Below are 10,434 nucleotides of genomic sequence, written 5' to 3' on the forward strand. Positions count from 1 at the left end.
ATGAAACACCAAAAACAACAACAATTTTGTAATTGGTGACCATTACAGTCAAAATGGTGACTAGTGATGTGTGGGTCAGTTTAAGAAAATATAGAGTTGGGTGGGATGCCATTGGCAAAAAAATATATATAATAAAATACTGTATCGCTGATGGTTTGTAATATTATCTTTGTGATTTTTCTTTTTAAAATGTATTTTAAGCTGATGAATGGCACTTGCTTCCTATTTCAAGGAAGCAAAGCTAATGTTGGTGTGGAAGTCTGACAGATATGTAACTATAAGCAAGACAGAACCACGGTAAGTTCCTAGTAATACATTATAATGGTTAATCTTTTACTTTTATTACATCTCGGTTGTAATCAACACAGTCATCCGTCATCAATGTCATTGATTTGATGGGTTGCAATTGGGTCCAAAAGGTTTTCACTGACTGAAACTCCCATGTCATAAAAACTTGAGTCATGATAGCTGTAAGTCTAAAGGACAGCCTTCTGTTAAAATAGAGAAGAAGCACCATCATTTCAAGGTGTGTGGGCTTGTTACACACAGTCACCTTTTGTAAAGCCCGAGATACACTATACTTTAAAATGTTCACGATGAAGACAATTCTTTTCCTTGGAGTGTATTTTATTGGAATTACATTTGCTGCTTTACTTAGTAAAGAAGGTAAGTACAATTTTCCAATTTTCTGTCAAAAATGAGTTCTGTTCTATTTTTTTTTTGTATAAAAGATAACAGGAAAGCCTATTAGTAATACAGTGCTCCCCCTCTATAACGCTGTAGTCGGGAGCCATAGTTAAGAGACCGTGCTGTTTGTGTTCCACCTTATAACGAGAATACTAGTGTTAGTGTAATGGCATTATGGGGCAAATGGGAGCCTTACAACTTGTTCCTCATTAAAAAGGGCCGCCTTGTAAAGTGGGAGCACTGTCTATTGTTGTAAATACTGGTATTAAATAATGTAACATTTAGGTGCAGTGTAGCTACAGCATAGTTAATGTACCAGTATTTTGAAGCATATCCAATTTATGCATCTGAGATGTAAAATACAGTAAAGGCATAATATGTGTGGTAGAGTGTTGGTTAACTCATTTGTTGGCCAGGCGATGTCTCATATCTGTATTTGTTTATGTATTAGAATCGTGTTTAACTTTATGTTAATATTACTGCGTGTACCATTATTGTTTTATAGTTATGGATGATGTATTATTTTTGGTTATTTATTCAGTTGTTATAATATAAAACAACCAAATACATGAAAGAATAGTTTAATAATGGAACCCATAGCTTTCTCTTTCAAATAGTCGTGGTTTTCCAGAAACTGAAAGAAATTTTTTCCTAAATGATTCTGCATTTCTCTTAGTTCAAGCCGTGATGATCAAACTGGAAATGCATTTTTATAATTAGCTAGTTAATGATCGTCATAAATACAATGAAATGATTGATAATTCAATGAATCATCAATACAGTCCTATACGTGTAAATATATTAAAACCATACTAATAAGCTGAATATCCAAAGAATAATTTAACAGCCAAATATATTTCGTAATTGGTCTTCCATTTCCACACACACGCACTGTGCCTACTTATAAGATACAGAATAATGGACTCTCTAGTCTAGAATAGTTTGTGCATTAATCCATAACTAAAAGACTCTGAATGTAGAAAATCAAGAAGAAATGTTATAAAATTAGTTTTTATCATTGACATGTTTGACATTGGTAAAGACTACTTTGACAAAGATCGTACTAATTAGAACTACTCAACTCCTGACATTTATTTAATTTTCTCTGTCAGATTGCAGTCTCTCTCCGGACACAGGTAATGGATCTCAAAATCAAGTCCAATTTCATTTTGACCAAACAATTAAGTTATGCCAACCATTCACCTACAAAGGAGAGGGGGGAAATGCTAATCGTTTTGCCAAGGAGGAAGAGTGCATGAAGAACTGTTCCGACACACCTGAAGATTTTTATCCTGATGACCGTAAGTATAGTTTGTGACTCAAGTGAATAAAGTGTTTTTGAAAAGTTATATTTTATTCATGCCTTGCATCCATACTGCTTTGAAGTGATGCTTGTCAAATAATGTTCTAATTGGAAATAATAATAGAGAATCACCCAGAACACACGTGATAGCATATTAAACAGATTAGTAAATATTAGCAACATGTTGATGATATAAAGTATCCTTTAGTGTACTGAATGTTTAACATCAGATGTCAGGTGACCAGCAGTTGGGCCTTCATTCTTTCAACACCAGGCCATGCAAGAAGTTTGGTGGCTCTGCAACAGGTACTGTCTTCTCTGAGACAGGACTTAACATACAATACACTTCTTTTGTTAAAGGCAGTTCAGTTGAGGTGTCCTCCCATTACATTGGTTTTAAATCACACCACAACTGCACTGTTCAGGACTTTCTATTTCTTATCTGGTATAGTAGCTATTTTATCATACAGTATACCGGTATTAGTTTTCTTTTGAAATACACTCTCAACAATTTGAATTCATCAAGAGTTAAAATTGTATTGACAAAATAATAATAATAAAAAAACAACACTAACAGTTACTGACTTCAAAATGTGTCATGGTTTATTTAATATGTGTCTAAGAATAACATTACTCACCCATTGAAGTAATCTTGTTCAGTAAACACAGTATATAAAAACCTGAGGCTCTGGGATTGTTACTATTATAAGACTTGGAGTACCCTAGTCCAGTCTTCTACCTCCGTGCCAGCCTTGACCTTGGTCTCTGGTGTCTGGCTTAGGAAGTACTAGGGTTTAGGACTACAAGGATAGGGCATTTTAAACTGGTCATGTGTAATTTCTCATGCTTCAGTGTAGCTAAATGTGTTTTTTTTTAATTGTTTCTGCAAAATAAACAGTTAACGTTTAATTTATACAATGTTTTCTTCTCAGAATAAAGTGTTTACATGTACAGTATTTTTCTGATCCTTTTTTTAAATAAAGTTTGCAAAATCCAGTCATGCTTATCCTTACATGAATATTTTCTGCTGTTTTTAGGAAAAGCGTTGTGCGAGAAGCCATCAGTCACAGGCGGCTGCTATGGTAGGATGCTTATGTGGTACTTTAACAGCGTGGAATCAACCTGCAAATCCTTCATTTATAGCGGTTGCCACGGGAACGGAAACAGATTTTCCACAAAGCAGGAATGCTTGGAGTTCTGCAAAGGTAAATATCAACTGAAGCTTTTGATTGAACAAAATTGATTGAAGAAAAATAGTTTTGGCTGGCTGATGCTTTCAACAGTGTTAAACTTGTCTTGAGGAGGGTAAGTTGATATATCTGCAGCTAGTACTCTCTCTGTAAACATGTATCTTACATTGCTGAAAGATCTTACGCAGTATACATTTAAAAAAAAAAAACTTCACAGCATTTACTCTTATTTACATTCAAAAATATCATATCACACATATATCACAGAATTCATGAATATTAATCAGTGTTAGAGTTTGTGTTTGTAAAATGCAATGTTTGTATTCAGATACAATAATTTAACTTGAAGTTGCAGCCTCAGAATTGTTCAAGCCAAAGCTGCTTGCATTTACAATATGAAAATAGCACTTTTGTTTTTACTTTTTTTTTAAAAATTATTTTACAGTATGGCCTGCATGTTTAAAAAAATGTAATCTGGCGACAGTTTTGTATTGCAACCTTTTACATAACACATACCTGTCAAAAGTTATATCACAACCTTGGCTAGAAGATTAAAAAGAGTAGATGTGTTTCTTGATTTGTGTTTCAGTTCTGTGCACCTGGGTTTTGGTGAGCCTTATTAGATGGGGTCATGATAGTTGCACATTACTGCCTTGATCACCTTGCTTTTTGAATAGCTGTGTGTTACATAAACTCCTGTGTCTGTTCTACACCAGGTATCTTTACCCTGCAAATCACAAGAGGCCCATGCGAGTGCCAATAATTATTCATACACTAGTATTAATATCTACATATTTGTTGCAAACATACATGCAGTTGGATTAATGCATTTAAGTTTTTGTATACTGCTCAACATAAGAACACTTAGCTTTACTGAAATGAGATTACAGCCCTATTTGACTAAGGCTGGGATAGTTGTGCAGCTTACGGAAAAGCTTAATAATTTACTCGACAGGTGTAATAAAGAAGCAGGGTCACCTTTCAGTGAACTACCTTGTAACTGGGAGGTGTGTTGTTCGTTGTATTAAGCAGCCAGACACAGAAATTGTGCTTGACACGCTATACATGTGCGCAGGCTTTATTGACGGCACAAGGATTCAGCAGTAGTTACAAGGTGCCGCCACTAGGGTACCATGGTTTTGACCGTACTGTAAATACATCGAGTGTTTCTTACAAACCTGATTAAACCTCAGCTGCTCATATTCAATCCCTTTAAAGATTTGTGATCAAAGGAATCAGGCAGTTTTATTAGGGTCCTGTTTTTCATTGCACACTGCAGTCTGCATGTTCAAAACATTTCCTCATGTCTTTATAGCGCCAATTGTTGGCGAAAAGTCACAAGTTACAAAGCTGAGAGAAAAATAACTTGCAAGAGCTAAGACACATTGAATTGTGTCAGTTGTTTGTTTCTAGCATGAAGTGTAACTATTATAAATAGCCCCCTGCATGCAAGCCAATTATAACTGATATTTTTCTTTAGGAAAAGCTGGTAGAGCACTTGGAAATGAGGCAGTGGAAGAAAAACCTGAAGAATCTGCAGTAGATGAAGGTAAAATGAACAGCTTTTTATTACAGATTTTATTTACGGCAACGATTCTTACATAAAGCAAATGTGGATAGTATTGCTTTGAAGAGATGTTAACCAATGCTTTAAAATCAATTTTTGTACAGTGCATTTATTAATAGTATTAGTGGTCTCTCTTCATACTGCATATATTGTCTGAGAACATTATTTACTTGATTTTTTATAAATTATTTTAAGATGTGTAAACTTCAAAAATAAAATGTTACAGACCAAGTGTTGAATCTAGGTTGGTTTGCAGGTCACATGGTCTCATTGCAGCTAGACCATTGGACTGGGTTTGAATTACAATACATAAAGAGATTATGTACCAGGCAGCAGCAGGAGCAGCATTCCATCAATAACTTGCATTGTAAACTTCTTTTTGACATATCTGCGTATTTCAAATTGAAGTATACAATACAAGCAAATTAACCAAAGGGGTCTTGTTTATAGATACTGGAAGTGCTGATGCGATGCAAGAAAACTTTTCAAACCTTGGTTAGCATTAATTTAAATGTTACAGATTCATTAACAAAGAAAAGGGTCTTAGCCTAAAGTTTATTGACATGCTGTTATCTTTATTACTATTGTCGGTTAAATGAGTTTCCTCATTGCTTAACTGGGTTGAAACCTTTATAATTAAGGCTGTATTTTTTATCACAATTAACCATTGCCATCAAATGTAACCATTGCCGTGTAATATGTAGTTGTGTAAAAATCCCCATTTCTGAAAGAATAGTGTAAATATATATATATATATATGAACAATTAAATAAATAAATACATCAAACTTTTGCCTGATTGACGCACTACCTGTTACACTGCATTTGTGAACCTGGCAGCCGGTTTAGTTTGCTTCCTGTAAATGTGATTGAACACACTGCAGAGAGCCGCACAAACTGTCTTCAATGAAAAAGACACCAGCTGCTTCAAAGATCAGAAATCATTTTGCTAAAAATAGGTCTGTACAGTACAAGAAGGGGACATTTCACATGTCTGTTGTTATTTTTACATGTATTTATGTTTTTATTTTGTTTGATAATTTACTGATGCTGGACATACATTTTTTAAAAAATATATACTTAGGAACATTTGTTGTATAATAACTCTAAAGAAAATGGTCAATTTTCAATGTGACAAAACCATTTCTTTCTGCCTTAATAAATATTATGCTATGAAATATATTGAAATACCTGTTTTTAGACAGTGAAATGCCATGAAATAAGCCATTTTTTACTGTGAAAAAAATACTGCCTCAGTTATAATATATTTAATTTAAACTTACACAGTGAACCAATCATTATATATAGTGTATATAATTGGTTGGTAGCCCTATGGTTTAGTATTTCATCATTATGCACATCATAGTAGCCAGTAAAACCAACACATCTACAACTAACAGCGGAGGTTGGAAGACTGAAGTACTCATCTTTGTTGTGTCCGTAATGGGCCTTCAATTTAGATGCGCTTTTATATTGTTTGTATATCGTTTGAACAGTTGATAAGCTTCAATGAGGGAATTCCTTCAGTATATTGTGTACAAATTTGAGTCCCTTTATTAATTTATCGTGAAGTGTGATGGAGCCGCATAGAACACATATACAGTGTTATGGCATCCTAATCCTAGATAATACATCTGACAGCTTCGTTTGTCTAGGAACCATGCAAAGTGTTTACAGGAAGTGAGAACCTTACTGGTTCATTATGTGTCTTTTGTTAATATAATCTATGGATTTGTGAAAATCTGTGATTACACCCTTGTTAGCTATCCTTAATGATTTATTTTCATTTTTTGATTTCAGGACTGATTGTGGGGATTGTGGGTGGCTGCATATTTGCCGTTGCACTTGTTGCTGCAATTGCCGTTTTTGTCACCCAAAGGTGAGAAAGGGAACTACTGTACCTAACTACCTGTATGTAGAGAAAAGGTATTTTGGCAAGTGTTACTGACCACTTATTAAAGGAACTTGAACAAACTGGTTCTGTAACAAAACAAAAAAATACCATTTCAGTTTTTCCATTACTCAAGGTGCTTTCATCATTTACTTTGCATTTACAAAACAAATTTGATTTCTGACTACAACCTTCTTTTAGGTGCTATAAAACAGATTTCGTTATTCACTTTTCTTATGGAAATACAGTATTGCCCTCTGTTACTTGTAATCATTTAGAATTAGAATTTGTCTCACACTTCCACAAATATCATATAAATATACCCCCTATTTGACAACATTTATGGTGAAACATATTATGTGCTATTGAAGTTACATTGACTATGCATGTATGGGGCAGCATATGGTATGGTTGTCCTGTGATCCAGGTGCTCCAGGTTTTAGATATCGGTTTGCATATTTTCCAGTAAAAGAAAAATGTCGCAGTTATGCAGATTGTGGTGTGTGACTATTTTGTTTACTGTATTTAACCAGCTACCGAAACTCGTCAAATCTGTGAACATGAAAATAATATACTGTACGTGATGCTATCTCTCTTCATTAATGCCTTGTGTTTGCCTTTAGGAAGAGCCACAGTAAAAGAAGAACCACTGAAGTAGAGATGAAGTGAGAAGCAAAACAACAGCAAAAATACGTGTTGGATCAGGAATCAAAGTGCATTTTCAGTAAAAAAAAAATATAATAATTTTAATGCTGTACATAAAAGTTTCTCAAAGCTTTTTTTCTCAAAATTGTTATCAACAGCACAATGTATTTTATTCTAGGGAAAACGTCAATTACAAATCCATGTGTCATTGTCTATTGCTGATTGTAATGATGTGTTAATTCATTGAGAAGATTATTTACCGTACCTGCTTTCAATAAAATACGTTTTATACAAACCATCAATACGACAAGTGGTGTCCTTTTATATAATTTGCATTACATGACAGTAGCTGTTATTTAATTTGTATGAATATTGGACTCAGCTTTCACCAAGATAAAATGGGATAGTAGTGGTGGGGACCAAACAAGACATAGATTTGCTGTGATATATGAGCCTTCAGCGCCTTTTTCTCTGCCAGGTAATGTGGATTTCTTATTGGTCATGTTAATGGCTGAAGTGTAATGCTGGCTCCAGGGGTCAGCCTGTTTGCAGCCTCCCTGGTGCATCAGCACACACAACGGCAGCGATGCTGGCTCCAGGGATCAACCAAAGTGCAGCCTCCCTAGCACCTCAGCATGGCAACCATCTGGAATGAGCTGGATGGGGCACTTCACAGGGGTCATCAGCAGGTGGGCACCTCCCGTCTTTGGTGTTTTCGTCGTCTAGCCCACGACACCTCAGGAAGGCTTAACAGTGATATTGGTGTCCCAGCACCACTCCCTCCATTCCCCACTCAACCCAGTCTAGTTTACTTACCTTAGCCATCCATTCTTTGTCATTGGTGTTAACTATAGTAGACTATAGATCAGCTTTAGCAACAGTAAAGGGCATGGCTCAGCTAGTGTATTCAAGTCACTGAAGACTTACAAAGGAAACATCAGCCATTGTTATGTTTTCTTCTTTTGGGATCCCATTGGACTGCGTGGAGAAAGCATTACCATGTAAAGTGCTTTAACAACTATTTAGACAATTGAACTGGCTAGAAGATGGGTTAAAATTGTATTGTGACAGTGACACAACCTGTTCAAGAACATGCTTTTAAATGTAGCAATACACAGCAGTTAAACACTAAAGATTGCAGAGACAACCAGTCCTGGTCTTTAATTCTCTTTGTTCACACTCACATGTGCAGTATATGGATCTACAACAGTGGCAGCTTTGGATTTGCTGCAACTTCATAAAAATAATTTCAAATTTCAATAACTTTGTACTATACATATGATCAAACTAGCTCTAGAAAATAAAGCTGTGTACCCATTATGACGGCAAGAACTCAAAGCATTAGGAAACCAAAACAAAGGAGGAGGCTGTGTGGTCCAGTGGTTAAAGCAAAGGGCTTGTAACCAGGAGGTCCCCGGTTCAAATCCCACCTCAGTCACTGACTCATTGTGTGACCCTGAGCAAGTCACTTAACCTCCTTGTGCTCCGTCTTTCGGGTGAGACGTAATTGTAAGTGATTCTGCAGCTGATGCATAGTTCACACACCCTAGTCTCTGTAAGTCACCTTATTATTATTATTATTATTATTATTTATTTCTTAGCAGACGCCCTTATCCAGGGCGACTTACAATCGCAAGCAAATACAAATACATTCAAGTGTTACAATACAAGCAATACCTTGGATAAAGGTGCCTGCTAAATAAACAAATAACTGAGCACGGTTTTATTGTTCTTAAATACACATTCGGCCATGGAGTTTGAATAGAAAATTGAAAAAAAGAAGGTGACAAATACAGATGCAGTCACTGTACAGTATTTTCCATCATGCCTGTGCATGGTAACCATTAATTTTCCAGTTTCAAACCAAAATCAGGCACTTTCATGTCTAATTTGCATATAGGTTAATCCGGCCCTGATGGTGTGCCAATATAATATTACTGTATGGTTTAAGATTTAAAAATTATACAAGTACAGTGCATTCCAATGAATTGCATAGATGATAACTGCATAACCGTGTTAACTTGAAAGTAAAGCACATTTCCCATGAAAATGCACATGCTGTGAAATGCATATCCTGTGTGCCTTACAGTTTTATGCATTTAACCAGAATAAGGAACCTACATTTTCATTTAGCCAGAATAAGGAACATACATTTTCAAAAGAAATGTACTTCACAATTGTATGCAATTATCAGGTAACAATTAAATGAATTTCACTGTATATGTTACTGGTAATTGCATATGCTGGTGTAGCGATCCTGGTTCTCGCAGGCAGGTGCATCACACAGGGCGAGGAAATCCACACACAGGCAGAGAGGAGGGGCGCGAACCCGGGACCTCTCGCACTAAAGCATAGCACTGATACCGCTGTACAAAAGAGCCGACTCCCGTGCAAGGAGCATATATCACTACACTGGTAATTGCATAAAACAGTAGGCACATGGGCAATGCAATTAACAACAATCTACTGTAATAAGACTTAACATGATGTGCTTCTGGAATTATTTAAAGTTGGATTTCAGTGTCTTTTAATAAATTCAGTTGACATTGAACACTTCACCAGCCTAATTGCTTGTGTTTACATTTAGAAAAACAGGAAGTTGAGCCCTCATACTAAATTCTTTTTTTTCCTAGAGGTGTTAACCCTTTCAGGTATTAGCCCTTTCTGTACCTGGCAGCCAGCTCAGGGTAAAGGCCACGAGGTAGGCCGCTTGTCCAGTCTGCTGGAACCTTTTTTTTGTTCGCTAATATTTTCTACAGTTTTAAAATAGACCAGCTTAAGAAGTGGCACTGCAGTTGGTGCTGGGAAGGACTGAGCTATTTTCTTTACTGGGTATCTCAAAACTGATTATATTGTTAACAGATTTGCAATTTGATTGTTTTCCCTTTGAAGTGCATTGAAACTGTTGTATTGCTTAAGTATTGTCTTGGCACAGTTTAGCAGCTGTTAACCAGTTCGCTTGCAATGTGAGGGTACGAAGAGAGGCTGTTGGAGAAAATCTGAACATAGCAGCGCTCTGGAAGACACCAACTACTAGACAGATCTGTACCCTCCCACTATTATTATTATTATTATAATTTATTTCTTAGCAGACGCCCTTATCCAGGGCGACTTACAATTGTTACAAGATATCACATTATACATTATTTCAC

The 10,434-nt window shown here is 35.9% G+C and overlaps 1 protein-coding gene across 1 annotated transcript; it reads left to right on the plus strand.

The window, feature by feature from the left end:
* The first annotated feature begins 306 nt into the window (after window positions 1–306).
* On the plus strand, window positions 307–7,584 carry LOC117962525 (kunitz-type serine protease inhibitor A-like). The gene is made up of 6 exons (XM_034924565.2): window positions 307–666; window positions 1,800–1,988; window positions 3,028–3,195; window positions 4,661–4,729; window positions 6,547–6,625; window positions 7,261–7,584. Exons 1-6 carry the CDS (start codon window positions 588–590, stop codon window positions 7,304–7,306), a joined length of 630 nt encoding a protein of 209 aa, XP_034780456.2. The 5' UTR covers window positions 307–587; the 3' UTR covers window positions 7,307–7,584.
* The last annotated feature ends 2,850 nt before the right edge of the window (window positions 7,585–10,434 follow it).

Source organism: Acipenser ruthenus, chromosome 1 (genome assembly GCF_902713425.1).
Source record: "Acipenser ruthenus chromosome 1, fAciRut3.2 maternal haplotype, whole genome shotgun sequence".
In the NCBI taxonomy this organism is placed as follows: Eukaryota; Metazoa; Chordata; class Actinopteri; order Acipenseriformes; family Acipenseridae; genus Acipenser; species Acipenser ruthenus.